General features: G+C 46.0%; 1 protein-coding gene across 1 annotated transcript in view; it reads right to left on the reverse strand.

The window, feature by feature from the left end:
- Positions 1-20,487, reverse strand: part of cib3 (calcium and integrin binding family member 3) — a 74,192-nt gene that overhangs the window by 53,033 nt on the left and 672 nt on the right. The window contains exon 2 of the mRNA XM_038776548.1: positions 9,560-9,594. Within this exon, the coding sequence (XP_038632476.1) occupies positions 9,560-9,594 (35 nt within the window). The remainder of the gene's footprint in view (positions 1-9,559; positions 9,595-20,487) is intronic.

The raw sequence follows: 20,487 nt of genomic DNA on the forward strand, positions 1-20,487 counted from the left end.
ATACTGGTATTTGAGACAATCCAGACTCTTCATTCGATTTATTCTGGGTGTGGAGTGATTTTCTTATGAGGAGAGGTTGAGTAGGTTGTGACTATACTCATTGGAGTTTAGAAGAATGAGTATCAACCTTATTGAAACATATATGATTCTCGGGCTTGACAGGGTATTGCTGAGACGTTGTTTCCACTTGTGGGAGAGTCTAGGACCAGGGTGATAATCTCAGAGGAAGGGATTCCCGATTTAAAAGAGATTAGGAGGAATGTCTTCTCCTTAGAATCCATAGAAGCCCCACAGTGCAGGAGGCAGCCATTCAGCCCATCAAGTCAGCACCAGCCCTCCAAAAGAGCACCCTGTCTTGGCCCACTCCCCCACCCTACCCCCAGAACACCACCTAACCTTTTGGACACTAAAGGGCAATCCAGCATGGCCAATCCATCTAACCTGTCATAGATGTTTACAGCATGGAAACAGGCCCCTCTGCCCAGCTTGTCCATGCCGCCCAGTTTATATCACTAAGCTAGTCCCACTTGCCCGCATTAGATCCATATCTCTCTATACCCACTCTGCCCATGTAACCGTCAAACTGTTTTCGAAAGGAAAAAATTATACTCGCCTCTACGACTGTGGGAGGAGAGCAGAGCACCTGAAGGAAACCCACCAGACACGGGGAGAATGTGCTAACATCACATTAACAGTCTTCATTGATCACTCACTACGCATAAGATATAAGAGCAGTATTAGGCCATTGGGCCCATGTCTGCTCTGGATCATGGCTGAAATTGTACTCATCCCCATTTTCCTGCCTTCTCCTCATAATCCCTGATCCCCTAATGATATGATTGTCCACCCAAGAAACTCAGTGTTACTGGTCATGGGTTCTGTGGGTTCTTGCATGGCTGATGAGCCCGACCCTAGAGCCACATCTTCAACCACACACTCAGTGGTGTTTCTGGGAGGTGGGTTTGGTCCTTGCACTCTTCCTGTCGGGTGTCCTGGAAGAATTGTGTCCCTTCAATCAGGGGGTTCCTCCAAGTAGGTCCCTTCTGAGCAACAGCCTCCCAAGGGTTGCTATGTTGCATTTCTTAATGTAAGCCTTTGGGATGTTTTTGAAGCCCCTCCTTTGTCCCTCTCTAGTTTGGGGGCCTTCCTTGAGCTGGGCGAAGAAGATTTGCTTTGGTAGTCGGGTCTCTGATATCCTAAGCACATGGTCAGTCCAGTGGAGTTGGTTTTGGATGAGCATCGCCTCAATGCCGGGGCTCTTGGCTACTTCAAGAACACTGATGTTAATATGCCTGTCCTCCCAGCTGATGTGGAGAATCTGTCTCTGACAACGTTGATGGTACCTCTCCTGGGCTTTGAGATGGCGTTTGTACCTAGTCCAAGTTTCTGAGCTGTATAGAAGACGCTCGTCCTTGGATTAGATATGATGTTGGATCTCTGCATTGATGTCAGGAGAGGTGGCTCCCCAGGTATGGGACATGTTCCACATTTGGTAGGTTTTCTCCCTTGACCTTGATGCAAGGAGAGACTGGATCTTGCCCTGGGATGGGTTGGTAAAGGACTTGGGATTTCTTGAGGCTGAGACCTATTCTTTGATACCGGACGGGTTGACCCCAGGCAGAGCTGAGACCAATGACCTTGAGGGGGCTTTCGCTTGTTCTGTTGGGGAGTATTTAAACTAGTGCAGTAGGGGGATGGGCCTGACAAAGGAATGCTGCAATCTTGAGTCCAAGGACTAATCCTACCTCCCGGAAACAACATCCAAGTGTGCAGTCTAAGATGCGGCACTAGGGTAGAGCTCATCGTCCACGTAATGACTCACAGAACCCATGACCAGTGAGCAGGTGTTTCTGAGGTGGGCAATTATATTTGTTCGTGAGTGATTGCTAAAGAAAACCTACTAATACTAAATTCACCTTACAAGTCGAAATAAACCTTACATTACAATAGAAGCTAAGACTCAGCAGCTACCCAATTGCCACTTGTTATTAATACTTAATATTTTTAACATATGTTAAATACCGGCTGTTTAGACACAGTCGCTAATCAGTAATACTCACCAGCCATTCACCTTATGACTTTCCTGTGACGTCACTGTTTGAATTTTTAAAATCAAACCCTATGTTCTGCTGTGGTCCAGGTTCCTCCTCTCTTAAAGTAAGCAAAAGGCCACTGAGCCTGGGCCTCAATTTACTCCGTTCCCCCTAGTCTTGAGATTCCCTACTAGGTCCATAGAACCATAGAAACGCTACCACACAGAATGTAGCCATTTGGCCCATCTTGCCCATGCCAACTCAAGGACATTCAGGTGCCCTTTCTAATACCACCTTTCTGCACCCAGTCCATAGACCGGATTGATTCTATTAATTTGCCCAACACCAATGTAAGACGAAGTTGCCTATAATTGTTTGCCATTTCCTTCAATCCCTTTTTAAACAATGAAATGAAATGAAAATTGCTTATTGTCACGAGTAGGCTTCAAATGAAGTTACTGTGAAAAGCCCCTAGTCGCCACATTATGGCGCCTGTTCGGGGACCATGGTATCATGTTTGCATTTCTCCAGTCCTCCAGTACCTCCACTGTATCTAGTGAGGATTTTCATTCTCAGAGCATCTGCTAATCTCCTCCCTGACCTCCTTCAGTAGCCTCAGAAACAATCCATCTGGCCCTGGCAAGTTATCACCTTTCAAGGATTCCAACTCTTCGTGGACTTCCTCTGTCTTTATGATTATCTGTCCAATATCTCAGTATTCCTCCTGGACTACTGTATCCTACATCATCTATTTCCTTTGTAAACACGGAGACAAAATATTAATTAAAAACCCTTCCCACAGCCTCTGTATCTACACACGAGTTCCCTTCTTCATCTCTGATAGGTCCCACTTTGGTAAAATATGTTGGTAAAACATCTTTTGGTTTTCTGAAACTTTACTTGCCAATCTTTTTTCATGTCCTCTCTTTGATTTCCTTATTACCCTTTTGACTTTGTCCCTGCACTTCCTATACTCGCCTAGGCTATCTGAAGTGCTTAGTTCTTTGTACCTATCATATGCTTTCTTTTTCTGTTTGGGGGGAGGTGGGGGGGTCTTCTATTCTTACAGGCAGAAATCTGCCCTACATATTTGCTTTTCTATCTCCCTTTCACCACCTGGGAGTCAGTAGTATAATCCCAGTGTGACAGTCCCTTTTTTATTTCTAAACTCAAATCATAAAGCCTCACTTGTATTTTATCCCTTCTCACAACTGGAATTGATTTTGTAACCATTAGTGCAACTCCCCCTTCTTTTTTATCTCCCACTCTGTCGGGTCTGAAGACTTTATATCCAGCGATATTGAGCTGCTAATTTTGCCCTCTCCTTTAGCCAGGTTTCCTTGACAGCAATGACATAGAACATAGAACATAGAACATAGAATGATACAGCGCAGTACAGGCCCTTCGGCCCTCGATGTTGCACCGACATGGAAAAAAACTAAAGGCCATCTAACCTACACTATGCCCTTATCATCCATATGCTTATCCAATAAACTTTTAAATGCCCTCAATGTTGGCGAGTTCACTACTGTTGCAGGTAGGGCATTCCACTGGCCTCACCACTCTTTGCGTAAAAAACCCACCTCTGACCTCTGTCCTATATCTATTACCCCTCAATTTAAGGCTATGTCCCCTCGTGCTAGCCACCTCCATCCGCGGGAGAAGGCTCTCGCTGTCCACCCTATCTAACCCTCTGATCATTTTGTATGCCTCTATTAAGTCACCTCTTAACCTTCTTCTCTCTAACGAAAACAACCTCAAGTCCATCACCCTTTCCTCATAAGATTTTCCCTCCATACCAGGCAACATCCTGGTAAATCTCCTCTGCACCCGTTCCAAAGCTTCCACGTCCTTCCTATAATGAGACGACCAGAACTGTACGCAATACTCCAAATGCGGCCGTACTAGAGTTTTGTACAACTGCAACATGACCTCATGGCTCCGGAACTCAATCCCTCTACCAATAAAGGCCAACACACCATAGGCCTTCTTCACAACCCTATCAACCTGGGTGGCAACTTTCAGGGATCTATGTACATGGACACCTGAGATCCCTCTGCTCATCCACACTACCAAGAATTTTACCATTAGCCAAATATTCCGCATTCCTGTTATTCGTTCCAAAGTGAATCACCTCACACTTCTCCACATTAAACTCCATTTGCCACCTCTCAGCCCAGCTCTGCAGCTTATCTATGTCCCTCTGTAACCTGCAACATCCTTCCGCATTGTCTACAACTACACCGACTTTAGTGTCGTCTGCAAATTTACTCACCCATCCTTCTGTGCCCTCCTCTAGGTCATTTATAAAAATGACAAACAGCAACGGCCCCAGAACAGATCCTTGTGGTACGCCACTCGTAACTGAACTCCATTCTGAACATTTCCCATCAACTACCACTCTCTGTCTTCTTTCAACTAGCCAATTTCTGATCCACATCTCTAAATCACCCTCAATCCCCAGCCTCCGTATTTTCTGCAATAGCCGACCGTGGGGAACTTTATCAAACGCTTTACTGAAATCCATATACACCACATCAACTGCTCTACCCTCGTCTACCTGTTCAGTCACCTTCTCAAAGAACTCGATAAGGTTTGTGAGGCATGACCTACCCTTCACAAAACCATGCTGACTATCCCTAATCATATTATTCCTATCTAGATGATTATAAATCGTATCTTTTATAATCCTCTCCAAGACTTTACCCACCACAGACGTTAGGCTCACCGGCCTATAGTTACCGGGGTTATCTCTACTCCCCTTCTTGAACAAAGAGACCACATTTGCTATCCTCCAGTCCTCTGGCACTATTTCTGTAGTCAATGATGACCTAAAAATCAAAGCTAAAGGCTCAGCAATCTCTTCCCTGGCTTCCCAGAGAATCCTAGGATAAATCCCATCAGGCCCCGGGGACTTATCTATTTTCACCTTGTCCAGAATTGCCAACACTTCTTCCCTACGCACCTCAATGCCATCTATTCTAATAGCCTGGGTCTCAGCATTCTCCTCCACAATATTATCTTTTTCCTAAGTGAATACTGACGAAAAGTATTCATTTAGTATCTCACTTATCTCCTCAGCCTCCACACACAACTTCCCACCACTGTCCTTGACTGGCTTGACTCGACTTGACTCTTACCCTAGTCATTCTTTTATTCCTGACATACCTATAGAAAGCTTTTGGGTTTTCCTTGATCCTACCTGCCAAAGACTTCTCATGTCCCCTCCTTGCTCGTCTTAGCTCTCTCTTTAGATCCTTCCTCGCTTTCTTGTAACTATCAAGCGCCCCAACTGAAACTTCACGCCTCATCTTCACATAGGCCTCCTTCTTCCTCTTAACAAGAGATTCCACTTCTTTGGTAAACCACGGTTCCCTCGCTCGACCCCTTCCTCCCTGCCTGACTGGTACGTACTTATCAAGAACATGCAATAGCTGTTCCTTGAACAAGCTCCACATATCCAGTGTGCCCAACCCTTGCAGCCTACTTCTCCAACCTACACATCCTAAGTCATGTCTAATGGCATCATAATTGCCCTTCCCCCAGCTATAACTCTTGCCCTGCGGGTATACTTATCCCTTTCCATCACTAACGTAAAGGTCACCGAATTGTGGTCACTGTTTCCAAAGTGCTCACCTACCTCCAGATCTAACACCTGGCCTGGTTCATTACCCAAAACCAAATCCAATGTGGCCTCGCCTCTTGTTGGCCTGTCAACATATTGTGTCAGGAAACCCTCCTGCACACATTGTACAAAGAACGACCCATCTAATGTACTCGAACTATATCTTTTCCAGTCAATATTTGGAAAGTTAAAGTCTCCCATAACAACTACCCTGTTACTTTCGCTCTTTTCCAGAATCATCTTCGCCATCCTTTCCTCTACATCCCTAGAACTATTAGGTGGCCTGTAGAAAACTCCCAACAGGGTGACCTCTCCTTTCCTGTTTCTAACCTCAGCCCATACTACCTCGGAAGAAGAGTCCCCATCTAGCATCCTTTCCGCCACCGTAATACTGTCCTTGACTTGCAGCGCCACACCTCCCCCTCTTTTGCCCCCTTCTCTGAGCTTACTAAAACACCTAAACCCCAGAACCTGCAACAACCATTCCTGTCCCTGCTCTATCCATGTCTCTGAAATGGCCACAATATCGAAGTCCCAGGTACCAACCCATGCTGCCAGTTCCCCTACCTTATTTCGTATACTCCTGGCATTGAAGTAGACACACTTCAAACCACCTACCTGAACACTGGCACCCTCCTGCGAAGTCAAATCTGTGCTCCTGACCTCTATACTCTCAATCTCCCGTACCCCAAAACTACAATCCAGGTTCCCATGCCCCTGCTGAATTAGTTTAAACCCCCCCAAAGAGCACTAACAAATCTCCCCCCCAGGATATTGGTGCCCCTCAGGTTCAGATGTAGACCATCCTGTCTATAGAGGTCCCACCTTCCCCAGAAAGAGCCCCAGTTATCCAGAAATCTGAATCCCTCCCGCCTGCACCATCCCTGTAGACACGTGTTTAATTGCTCTCTCTCCCTATTCCTCATCTCACTATCACGTGGCACGGGAAACAACCCAGAGATAACAACTCTGTTTGTTCTCGCTCTGAGCTTCCAGCCTAGCTCCCTAAAGGCCTGCCTGACATCCTTGTCCCCTTTCCTACCTATGTCGTTAGTGCCAATGTGGACTACGACTTGGGGCTGCTCCCCCTCCCCCTTAAGGACCCGGAAAACACGATCCGAGACATCACGTACCCTTGCACCTGGGAGGCAACATACCAAACGTGAGTCTCTCTCGCTCCCACAAAATCTCCTATCTGTGCCCCTGACTATTGAGTCCCCAATTACTAATGTTCTACTCCTTTCCCCCCTTCCCTTCTGAGCAACAGGGACAGACTCCATGCCAGAGGCCCGTACCCCATGGCTTACCCCTGGTAAGTCGTCCGCCCCACAAGTATCCAAAACGGTATACTTGTTACTCAGGGGAACGACCGCAGGGGGTCCCTGCACTGACTGCTTCTTCCCAGTCTTGCTGCAATGTGTCTACCTGTGCCCTTAACTCATCTACCTTGTTTGTAATGCTCCTTGCATTGAAGTATAAACAGTTTAACCCCACCATTTTCCCTTACTGGACACTTATTAAAATGTGCTTCTCCTGTACTTCCAAGTCTATCACTACATCTTCTACATCACTAGCTAATGTTCCACCTTCATTTTCTGGATCTGAGTTTGACCTATCTGATCCTACACCTGGGATCCATCCCCCTGTCACACTCGTTTAAATACTCCCCAACTGAACCAGCAAAAGCCCCTTCCAAGGACATTGGTCCCAGCTCTGCCTGGGTGCAACCCGTCCGGATTGTGCAGGTCTCACCTGCCCCATAGCAGGTCCCAGTGCCTCACAAATCTGAATCACTCCCGGCTACAGCACCTCTTCAGCCATGCTTTCATTTAATATATCCTCTTATTCCTGCTCTCCCTAGTGCATGGAACTGGGAGTAATCTTTAGATTATTCCATTTGAGGTCCTGAATTTTAATTTACCTCCTAACTTAGCTTGCAGGTCCTCATCCCTTAGTTTACCTATGCTATTGGTATTGATGTGTACCATGACCACACTCCCTCCCCAGAATGCCCTGCAGCTGCTCTATACCATCCAGGACCCTGGCACCAGGGAGGCAACATACCATCCTTGATTTATGTTTGTGGCCACAGAAGCGCCTGTCATGTCCTCTATCACTATACCCCTGCCACTCATTTTCCTACTGCCCCTGCTACCCACAGTGCTGTGAACTTGGCTGATGCTGGTTTCCCCTGAGAGGCCACCCCCACAACAGTATCCAGAGAGGGGGATGACCACAGGGGACTCCTGCACCACCTTTCTAAGTCTTTTACAGTTCCCAATGGTTACCCATTCCCCTTCTGCCAGTGAATCATCACCTGTGTTGTGACCACTTTGTTAAACGTGCTATCTATGACTTCCTCAGCATTGCGGATGCTCCACAGTGAGTCCACTCGCAGCTCCAGCTCTGAAATCCAGTTAGTTAGAAGGTGCATTTGGTCACACCTTCTGCACACATGGCCATCAGCATCCCTCATTTCCCACATTGTACAGCAGGAGCATATCACAGATCTGCCTGCCATGACATCCTTCTCAATTAAGATAGTTACTCCCTTTAAAAAAAATCTGTTAGCTAGGTGCTTTATTTACATTAGCTCGGTACCTTGTTTTTTTCTCTCTCTCTCTCTTTTTAAATTTAGAGTACCCAATTATTAATTTTTCCAATTAAGGAGCAATTTAGCGTGGCCAGTCCACCTAACCTGCACATCTTTGGGTTGTGGGGGTGAAACCCACGCAGACACGGGGAGAGTGTGCAAACTCCACATGGACAGTGACCCGGGGACGGGATTCGAACCCGGGTCCACAGCGCCATAGTCCCAGTGCTAACCACTGTGGCACCATGCTGGCCTCGCTCTCTCTCTCTCTCTACAGTGAAAACCAATACAGACTTAAAGCAAGAAAAACCTAACTGAAGGACTAGACTAAAGGAATCCAACTGGAAGATGTCCATCTGAAACCAAGACTTTTAGCCTTTTATTTTATGTAGTATTCTTTTTTATACCCCACTTGACTTCTGTGTTTGTCTGTCTTGCGTGTGTGTACAGGAGGGGGGAGTAAAATGGAAATTAAAAATTAGATTGTAAACAAGTTGTATTTGATTATAGTTATTGCTATTAATAAAGTTAATTGTGTTTAATTTTACAAACCTGGTGACTGTAGTTATTGGGCAGCTAAAGACTTTGGGCATTTCAATTGTGTTGTGACTCCAGGTCAAGTGGGGCTGGAATTGACCGTGCATTGGCCCAGGAGGTTGTAACAGATAGAAAATACTCACCGGGACTTACTCCCAAACAGCTACTTTGGTTGGTCCCAGGTCACTTTCTGAACTGCTGTTTGTTGACTTTTCTTCCTCCAGTTGAGCAATGGGTCCTCTGCAACTCCCTCCTCGGTTATGTGGACCGAGCAGAGTTTTCCCAGAATGCTCTTCAGTGATTCCTCATCAACGCCCGATGATTAATTACTTAAAGTGTTTGTAATTATATGATAAATCATCAATTTGGCTTTTGTTTTATCATAATTATTTGATCTTATCTTACGTAATAGTTGGTTAATTTAATTATATTGAAATAAAAGTTAGAAGCTTACCAGCATCTTCACCTCACTTGTGGTCCCTCCCGCTTTATTTTGCTGTTTTCAGTCACTCAGTGTGAAACTCACACCAATTCACACCCACAAACTCTCTACGAAAACTAGAATTCTCCTCCCTACTCAACACCCTCCCTCCCGCCACTGGGAACTGTCACTGGGAGTTCCTGACCTTGCACTAACTCTACCAGCAGTACAGTGACACTAACCAGCAGTTGGACAGGTACATTGATTTTTATCAGAGTGCAGAATGCAATCAGGACCCTCATGTGCTGATAGTCAGCTTTCAACACAGACAACTTATGTGCATCACTCACCTCAGGATTTCCTTCCGTGTAAAAAAGGTACAATCCTTCAAAAAGAAGATATTAAACAAGCCATTAAAATAAAATAATCTAAGAATGGCAATTAAGATGGGAGCGTAGGTTTGGAAGAAGCAGGCTCCTCACCTGATTCTCCCAGAATACAAATTCCGCTGAGGAGTCATAGATATAAGGAGGGACTTGAGATACAGAGACTGTTGCAACAGTAGTGGAGGAGACTTATAAAATTCAAGGGCTTTAATCGAGTGACTGGGGAAAGGTTATTTCCTTTGGATTGGATTGGATTTGTTTATTGTCACATGTACCGAGGTACAGTGAAAAGTATTTTTCTGCAAGCAGATTAACAGATCATTCAGTGCATGGGAAGAAAAGGGAATTAAACAAAATTCAAGAAAATACAGGAAAATACATAATAGGGCAACACAAGATATACAATGTAACTACATAAGCATTGGCATCGGATGAAGCATACAAGGAACAAAGAACAAAGAAAATTACAGCACAGGAACAGGCCCTTCGGCCCTCCCAGCCTGCGCCAATCCAGATCATTTATCTAAACCTGTCTCCTATTTTCCAAGGTCTACTTCCCTCTGTTCCCGCCCATTCATATACCTGTCTAGATGCCTCTTTAATGATGCTATCGTGCCCGCCTCTACCACCTCCGCTGGTAAAGCGTTCCAGGCACCCACCACCCTCCGCGTAAAAAACTTTCCACGCACATCTCCCTTAAACTTTCCCCCTCTCACCTTGAAATCGTGACCCCTTGTAACTGACACCCCCACTCTTGGGAAAAGCTTGTTGTTATCCACCCTGTCCATACCTCTCATAATTTTGTAGACCTCAATCAGGTCCCCCTCAACCTCCGTCTTTCCAACGAAAACAATCCTAATCTACTCAACCTTTCTTCATAGCTAGCACCCTCCATACCAGGCTACATCCTGGTGAACCTCCTCTGCACCCTCTCCAAAGCATCCACATCCTTCTGGTAATGTGGCGACCAGAACTGCACGCAGTATTCCAAATGTGGCCTAACCAAAGTCCTATACAACTGTAACATGACCTGCCAACTCTTGTACTCAATACCCCGTCCGATGAAGGCAAGCATGCTGTATGCCTTCTTGACCACTCTATCAACATGTGTTGCCACCTTCAGGGTACAATGGACCTGAACTCCCAGATCTCTCTGTACATCACCTTGCATCACCTTGCATTTGCCTGGATTGAACTCCATCTGCCATTTCTCTGCCCAACTCTCCAATCTATCTATATTTTGTTGTATTTTCTGACAGTCCTCCTCGCTATCTGCAACTCCACCAATCTTAGTATCATCTGCAAACTTGCTAATCAGACCACCTATATCTTCCTCCAGGTCATTTATGTAGATCACAAACAGCAGTGGTCTGAGCACAGATCCCTGTGGAACACCACTAGTCACCCTTCCCCATTTTGAGACACTCCCTTCCACCACTACTCTCTGTCCCCTGTTGCCCAGCCAGTTCTTTATCCATCTAGCTAGTACACCCTGAACCCCATACGACTTCACTTTTGCCATCAACCTGCCATGGGAAACCTTATCAAACGCCTTACTAAAGTCCATATATATGACATCTACAGCCCTTCCCTCATCAATTAACTTTGTCACTTCCTCAAAGAATTCTATTAGGTTTGTAAGACATGACCTTCCCTGCACAAAACCATGCTGCCTATCACTGATAAGTCTATCTTCTTCCAGATGTGAATAGATCCTATCCCTCAGTATCTTCTCCAACAGTTTGCCTACCACTGACGTCAAGCTCACAGGTCTATAATTCCCTGGATTATCCCTGCTACCCTTCCTAAACAAAGGGACAACATTAGCAATTCTCCAGTCCTCCGTGAACTCACCCGTGCTCAAGGATGCTGCAAAGATGTCTGTTAAGGCCCCAGCTATTTCAACCTCGCTTCCCTCAGTAACCTGGGATAGATCCCATCCGGTCCTGTGGACTTGTCCACCTTAATGTCTTTTAGAATACCCAAAACGTCCCTCCTCCGTATGACAACTAGACCTAGGGTATTTAAACATCCATCCCTAGCCTCAACATCCGTCTTGTCCCTCTCCTTTGTGAATACCGATGCAAAGTACAGGGTGTAGTGTTAATTTGGTTGCAGAGGCAGTGAGGAGAGAGCATCAATTTAACATGTCACTGAGACGGTGATCAGAAGACATACCATTGCAGGGGTAAACTATTCCTCTAACATTCACCTACGCCTTTTCATCAAAATTCCATGGGGATCTGGGTAAAAACAGCCCTTTTCTGTGACTTTGAACAGGAACAGCCCTTTATGTGACCAATCACCCCGTGGTCACAAGCGGAAGTCAAAGGATGTCCCCAATGGCGGGGGAGTCCAGAACCAGGGGTCACAGTCTGAGGATACAGGGAAAATTATTTCGGACTGAGATGAGGAGAAGTCTCTTTATCCAGGGAGTGGTGAGCCTGTGGAATTTGCTACTACAGAAAGCAGTTGAGGCCAAATGATTGTGGGGCGAACTCTTCATTTGAGAGATTAAGTGCTGACGCCAGGACTGAACCATGAGTGTTCTACGTGAACGGAAGTGGTGCCAGTGCCAAAGTGATTCAGGTCCCATTAATGGGCCAGCACCAGTGTCACGTAGAACTCGCGCAATTCCAATGCAGGCCGACCCTCATCCAAGCTAAGAGGATAGCACTGGTTGCACTGGAGCACGCCCAACCCGTTGATGGGTCGGTTGGGGCGGAGGGTACCTCGGAAGATGGCCTGGGGTGTCTGGGGGGGGGGGGGGGGCACCCATACGACCCGTGGTGAAAAGTTCCCAGTGGGCAGTCAGCGACCCACTTTCAGGCTGGAGCAATGACGGCCCCTACTCAGCCACCCTGACCCCACGGCCCACCTCCTTATCACCCCTTGCTACTCCCCTGAGTCCTATCAGATGCTCCCCGGCCAGTCTCACAACTGTCAGTACACTATAGTTATGTTGGACACTTTTGGGTACCCCCTCCCACACCCTCCGCAGCCACGACACCTCTGTCCCAATTCATAATCCCACAAATGAATCTTGCCGTTGGTAATTCCTCCCGGCGGAGGGAAAGCCTTGCGGAAGGCCGGTAAAATGCTGGGTTGGGCCCATTAATGATATGCCAACGGCCTTTATTGTACAATTTGCATGCCCACACCAGCATGCGGCGTAGAACATTCACGCTATTGTTGAGGGACCGAAGCATGGTCTTCCATTTGACACCCAGCACCAACCTCGGTTTTAGCCTGGCCCCGAATTCTCCACCCAATTGTGTTTCCCAACTCCGGCGCGGTCAAAGGAGAATCCCACCCTGTATGTTTTCAAGAACTTGAGGCTAAAGAGTTTAAGGATATGGGGGGAAAGTGGGAACCAGTTACTGAGTTGGATGATCAGCCATGTTAATGATGAATAGCGGAGCAGGCTCAAAGGGTCAAATGGCCTGCTCTTGCTCCTTTTTTCTGGGTTTCCAACCATTCAACTAATAACCAGCTAACTATCCAATTAACCAGATAACCATCAGTTGTGTATTCATGTTTATTTCTGGTTGGAAAAAGGTTACCCTAAGGGTCTGATTAATGACATATTGATGATGTCATTGGCCGTTTGCGTTGGCAAATGAACAGTCTATCCTAACAGCCTGTAGAGTATGCATCTTTCAAATAAAGCTCTTGTTTGTTTATACCTTTGTGGTCTGCAAGCTTATCCTTTAAAAATGCCACAAAGAAAGGGCAGCACAGTGGCACAGTGGTTAGCACTCTGCCTCACGGCGCCGAGGTCCCAGGTCCAATCCCGGTTCTGGGTCACTGTCCGTGTGGAGTTTGCACATTCTCCCCGTGTTTGCGTGGGTTTCGCCCCCACAACCCAGATATGTGGATTGGCCATGCTAAATTGCCCTTAATTGGAAAAAAAATAATTGGGTACTCTAAATTTATTTTACCAATGTCAGAACCAGGCTGGCAGACTTCCGGAGAAATAAGAAAAAATGGGGAAACTGCCGAACTGTGTGCAGGCATCTGAAAAGGATGAAGAAGCTAAAAATGTAGCCACACTAAAACTGGCAATGGACGGGGCTGGCAACAGAGGGGGCTGACAATGGAGGGGTGCCAAATATTGGTAGCAGACATTGAAAGAACCATAATTTGAACATAGATTTCAGATGAAACAACATTGAAAAGAAGCTTGCCACTGCTCTGCCCATAAAGATCTAGAACAGCACAGGAAGATCTCTGAGCAGCAAGTACCCTCAACAATAATTTAAAACTCGCAAGTAAACAGGCTGAGTTCAGGGGTACAAAGAACAAAGAACAGTACAGCACAGGAACAAACCCTTCAGCCCTCCTAACCTGCACCGATCATGATGCCTTTCTAAACAAAAAACCTCCGAGGTCCGTATCCCTCTATTCCCATCCTATTCATGTATTCGCCAAGATGTTTCTTAAATGTCGCTATCTTATCTGCCTCCACCACCTCCCCGGTGTAGCTATCTGGGATGGCCACTCACAAAGGGAAATATGGCCACTTGCAAAGAATCAAGGGTAATATGGTCAATGCAGGATCCAGACGAACTCAGAGTTTAAGTGTATATTTGTCACTGGAGAACCAGACAGTATCGAAACCCCAGCCGATTTATATTCGAATGGCCCATTTCCCCAGGATAAAGGACTGGTACTCAGGTATCAGATACAGATCCAGACACATCGACGCCTCTCCCTTCACCCAGGAAGCCCAAACAGCCAAGGTCAATGACCGCTCAGGACATGCCCAGCCATCAAGGCACCCGCCCATTTATTGGTTCAAATAAGGCAGTAATTGAAGCCTGTCGAATTACTGGGTCCAAAGCTAAGGACCGCCCAAAAGAACTCAAAACCCCAAAGGATAAAGAGAGACACTGCCATGTGTTCGATCTCTATTGGCTCTGGCACACGGCACTCGCTTGGCCCGGCCTACGCCTGATACCAATTGCAGCACTACGACCAGAAGCAAGTTCAAGATCAACGATCACTACCAGATGGATGAGCCCAGCAGAACCGAAGTTACTTCTCCAGACCCAGCCACTCCAGATCCAAACAAAGGCCTTGTTCCTCTGCATAAAGCCACTAGTGCCTGTAGTTAAGTACAGGTTGTTGTAGTGTTAGGTATAATTTAGCTTGTAGTGTTTTTATGTTGCATGTATGAGTTAATCTTGTGTGTAAATAAACTATTATTGAACTTGAACTGACTGACTGGTTGTTGGGTCTTTGATCGATATCCGGTTGAACCTTGTGGTGTATCATTTGATACCTGGCGACTCTGAAAGCAATATCCTCATTAATAACAGTCAGACTAATATCTGACTAAAGTAGATACCCCAGACTTGGCAACATTATTGGCGACGCTGGTGGGGTAGTATTCCAATCATTAAAAAGAGCAACATTATTGGCGACTCCGGTGGGATTGGCAACATCCCCATGTCAGATGTTGATTTATCCTCAAACAGCCACCTCCAATCTAAATTCTTCAGTTCCTGCCTAATATTGTTGGAATTAACCTTCCCCCAATTTAGCACCTTCACCCAAGGGCTACTCTTATCCTTATCCACAAGTACCTTAAAACTTATGGAATTATGGTCACTGTTCTCGAAATGTTCCCCTACTGAAACATCACCCACCTGACCAGGCTATTTCCCCAATACCAGGTCCAGTGCGGCCCCTTCCCTAGTTGGACTATTTACATATTGCTTCAAGAAGCTCTCCTGTATGCTCCTTACAAACTCTGCCCCATCCAAGCCTCGAGCACTAAGTGAGTCCCAGTCTATATAGGGAAAGTTAAAATCACCCACCACAACAACCCTGTTGTTTTTACATATTTCCAAAATCTGTCTACCTATCTGCTCCTTTAACTCCCACTGGCTGTTGGGAGCCCTTTAGTAAACCCCCAACATTGTGACTACACCCTTCTTATTTCTGAGCTCACCTTCCCCAGAAGAGATCATAATGATCTAGATATCTGAAACCCTCCCTCCTACACCAGATCTTTCACCAATTAGCTGCACTATCTTTCTATTCCTAGCCTCATGAGCACGTGGTTCAAGGAGTAATCCTGAGATTGCAACCCTGGAGGTCCTGCTTTTTAGCTTACTGCCTAACTCTCTGAACTCCTTCTGCAGGACCTCATCACTCTTCTCCTGCCTATGTTGTTCGTACCAATGTGTACCACAACCTCTGGCTGCTCATTCTCTCCCTTCAGAATGCCCTGTGCCCGTTCAGAGGCATCCTTGACCCTGGCACCAGGGAGGAAACATACCATCCTGGAGTCTCTTTCACGATCACACAGAAGCGTCTATCTGTGTCCCTGACTATAAAGTCCCCTATACTATTGCTCTTCTATGCTTTGATCCTCCCTCCTTAGAACATAAGAACTAGGAGCAGGAGTAGGCAATTGAGCATTCCAATATGATCATGGCTGATTTAATCATGGACTCAACTCCACCTTCCTGCCTATTCTCCATAACCCTTCAACCCATTGTTAATTAAAAATCTGTCTAACTCCTCCTTAAATTTACTCATTGTCCCAGGATGCACCGCATTCTGGGGTAGTGAATTCCACGGATTCATGACCCTTTGGGAGAAGTAGTTTCTCCTCATCTCTGTTTTAAATTTGCTACCCCTATCCTGAGACTATGACCTTTCATTCTAGAATGGCCCCCAAGAGGAAGCATCCGCTCCACATCTACTTTATCCATACATTTTATCACCTTTTATACCTCAATTTGATCTCCCCTCATTCTTCTAAACACTAGAGAGTATCGGCCTCAACTGCTCAATCGCTCTTCAGAGGACAAACCCCTCATTTGGGGCAGCAGGGTAGCATGGTGGTTAGCATAATGCTTCACAGCTCCAGGGTCCCAGGTTCGATTCCCGGCTGGGTCACTGTCTGTGTGGAGTCTGCACGTCCTCCCCCTGTGTGCGTGGGTTTCCTCCGGGTGCTCCGGTTTCCTCCCACAGTCCAAAGATGTGCGGGTTAGGTGGATTGGCCATGCTAAATTGCCCGTAGTGTCCTAATAAAAATGTAAGGTTAAGGGGGGGGTTGTTGGGTTACGGGTATAGGGTGGATACGTGGGTTTGAGTAGGGTGATCATGGCTCGGCACAACATTGAGGGCCGAAGGGCCTGTTCTGTGCTGTACTGTTCTATGTTCTATGTTCTATCTCTGGAATAAATCTCGTGAACCTCGAAGGATACGAGGAGATTTGATTGAGATGTTCAAAATCATGAGGGAACTGGACAGAGTAGATAGGGAGAAACTGTTCACATTCGTAAAAGGATCAAGAACGAGAGGGCACAGATTAAAGTGATTTGCAAAAGAAGCAAATGTGATGTGAGTTAAAACTTTTTCACAAATGAGTGGCTGGGGTCTGGAATGCACTGCCTGGAACTGTGGTGGGGGAAAGTTCGATCAAGGCATTCAAGAGGACATTAGATGATAACTTGAATAGAAATATGTTCCGGGGTACATGGACAATGCAGGAGAATGGCACTTGGAGAGCCAGACACAATGGGCCGAAAGGCCTACTTTTATGCAGTAACTATTATGTGAATCTGTGAACCATCCAACCAACTAACCATGTAACTAATGACCAATTAACCATCCAGCTAATAACCAACTAACCATTCAGCTAATGACCAATTAACCATCCAGCTAATAACCAACTAACCATTCAGCTAATGACCAATTAACCATCCAGCTAATAACCAACTAACCATTCAGCTAATGACCAATTAACCATCCAGCTAATAACCAACTAACCATTCAGCTAATGACCAATTAACCATCCAGCTAATAACCAACTAACCATGCAACCAATGACCAATTAACCATCCAGCTAATAACCAACTAACCATTCAGCTAAAAAACAATCAACCATTCAACTACCAACCAAATAACCATCCAACTAACAACCATTTAAACATCCAGCTAGTAACCAACTATCCATCCAGCTAATAACCAACTAACCATCCAACTAACAACCAACTAATCAACGAACAATTCAACTATTAGTCAACTAACAATCCAACTAATAAACAACTAACCAACCAACTATTCATTAACGACCAACTAACCATCCAAATAATAACAAATTAACATCCAACTAATAACCAACAAGCCATCCAACTAACTCTCCAATTAGAAATCCAATTAACAACTAACAAGACATCCAACTGTTAGCCAACTAACCATCCAACTAACAATCAAGTAACCATCTAACTAACAACCAAGTAGCCATCCAACTGACAACTAACTAACCACCCAACTTAATTTGTAAATGTCAACAACAGTAACTTGGCACCTTTAATGGAATAAACCATCCCAAGATGCTTCACAGGAATGTTACCAAGCTAAGGCTGGGATTATCCGCCATCCCCGCGACGTGTTTTCCGGCAGCAGAGGAGGCTCACCATTGTTGGCCAGCGAGATCTTCTGGTCCCATGATGTTTTGTGTGGCTTGCCACAGGAGGTCACCTTCTGAAGATCCCACTGGTGGGAAGGGCTGTAAAATCCCGCCCTAAATATGACACCGGGTCACGTAAGGAGATATTAAGATAAATGATGAAAAGCTTGGTCAGACTTCAATCAGGAAAGCCAGGATAGGGCTTTATCAAGGGAATTCCAAATCTTAGGGCCGATGCATCTGAAGACATGACTGCCAATGCTGCAATGGAGGTAAAGACGTGGAAGGACGTGGAAGCTTTGGAACGGGTGCAGAGGAGATTTACCAGGATGTTGCCTGGTATGGAGGGAAAATCTTATGAGGAAAGGCTGATGGACTTGAGGTTGTTTTCGTTAGAGAGAAGAAGGTTAAGAGGTGACTTAATAGAGGCATACAAAATGATCAGAGGGTTAGATAGGGTGGACAGCGAGAGCCTTCTCCCGCGGATGGAGGGGGCTAGCACGAGGGGACATAGCCTTAAATTGAGGGGTAATAGATATAGGACAGAGGTCAGAGGTAGGTTTTTTACGCAAAGAGTGGTGAGGCCGTGGAATGCCCTACCTGCAACAGTAGTGAACTCGCCAACATTGAGGGCATTTAAAAATTTATTGGATAAGCATATGGATGATAAGGGCATAGTGTAGGTTAGATGGCCTTTAGTTTTTTTTTCCATGTCGGTGCAACATCGAGCGCCGAAGGGCCTGTACTGCGCTGTATCGTTCTATGTTCTATGTTCTATGTTGTCAATATCAGGCTGCAATTCCCTCCCAGAATCCTGATTTACCACAGTGTGGCCTAGAGGCAGCAAGTTTCACTTCACTGATTCAGCATCACTGGGAGAGAGCCATAGATATAGAACATAGAACATAGAACAGTACAGCACAGAACAGGCCCTTCGGCCCTCAATGTTGTGCCGAGCCATAATCACCCTACTCAAACCCACGTATCCACCCTATACCCATAACCCAACAACACCCCCCTTAACCTTACTTTCATTAGGACACTACGGGCAATTTAGCATGGCCAATCCACCTAACCCTCACATCTTTGGACTGTGGGAGGAAACCGGAGCACCCGGAGGAAACCCACGCACACAGGGGGAGGACGTGAAGACTCCACACAGACAGTGACCCAGCCGGGAATCGAACCTGGGACCCTGGAGCTGTGAAACATTTATGCTAACCACCATGCTACCCTGCTGCCCCTAAATATCATTTCTCATCAGGAGAGTGGAAAGAGGAGCCTCGAGATGTCAACACCTGGAAGAACCCCAGATTCCTGCATTGACAGGGTAGTTGCAGGAAGGATGTTTCCCCTGCCTGGGTGGGGGTTGGGGGGGGGTCTAGAATAAGGGACACCGTTTTAGAATTAGGAGCAGGCCACTTAGTACTGAGATGAGGAAGAATATTTGGAATTTTCTAACCCAGAGGCTCAGTTTCTATTAAGTTCAAGACAGAGCTTGATTGATTTCTACACATTAAAAACATCAAGAGATATGGGGATGGTGCAGGAAAACGGTCTTGAAGTAGAAGATCGACCAAGATCTCATTGAATGGCAGAGCGTGCTCGGAGGGCTGAATGGTCTCCTCCTGCTCCTATTTGTTATATTTTCCATTGTGAAGGCCTGCAGTGACACTAAGGACAAAAGAGATGAGGAGAGTGGTGCAGGGAAGTGGCAGAAGCCAACTGCATTCCGTAGTGCCACACTGAATGACCTTATATGGATGGCCCAAGTGAGTCAAAGTTCTGAGACCAACACAATTCCTCTCCACTCAACTCCTACCTTTTCCAAACCCACCCAGTTTATTCTCTTCTTCCATAGAGGTACAGAAGGACAACTGGGCCAGGGGGAGGGGTAGCTGGGGGGGGTCAGCTGGGGATGGGGGGGGAGTCAGCTGGGGATGGGGGGGGGGTGAACTCGATGGTCGGGTGGGGAGCAGGATTGTTGAAAACCTTCAGGTCACAGGCAGATAGAAGAACCTGTGGAATAGGATGAGGTCAAAGGTGAAGTTGGGTTAGGGTCAGTTAAGGGTGGCCCTGGGGTCCGTGTAGATAAGGTTATCTAACGTTTTTAGAATAAGGTTCCCCAAAGAATTGCAACTCCCTTCCACCAGCTGATTGAGAAAGGTGTGTGAGAGTTATAAAACTAACTTTGCTGTCTCATATCATGGAAGATGATAACGACTTGGGCACGTCCAGATACACAGCTGCTGCTACACCATCACCAATTCGATCTTATTCAAGATTAGTCAGACAAGACCTTGCCCAGCGTTCGTCTGTCCTTTATTGGATTCCTTTTGTACTTTCGCTTTCAATTATTGATCCCATTCATTTTGGGATCAGGATAATGAGCCAGATATTAATCCTGTGTCCCTCTATATAGTGAGTTGGAAGAGAGATTCAAATTAGGATTGAGTTTCAG

Source organism: Scyliorhinus canicula, chromosome 18 (assembly GCF_902713615.1).
Source record: "Scyliorhinus canicula chromosome 18, sScyCan1.1, whole genome shotgun sequence".
NCBI lineage: Eukaryota > Metazoa > Chordata > Chondrichthyes > Carcharhiniformes > Scyliorhinidae > Scyliorhinus > Scyliorhinus canicula.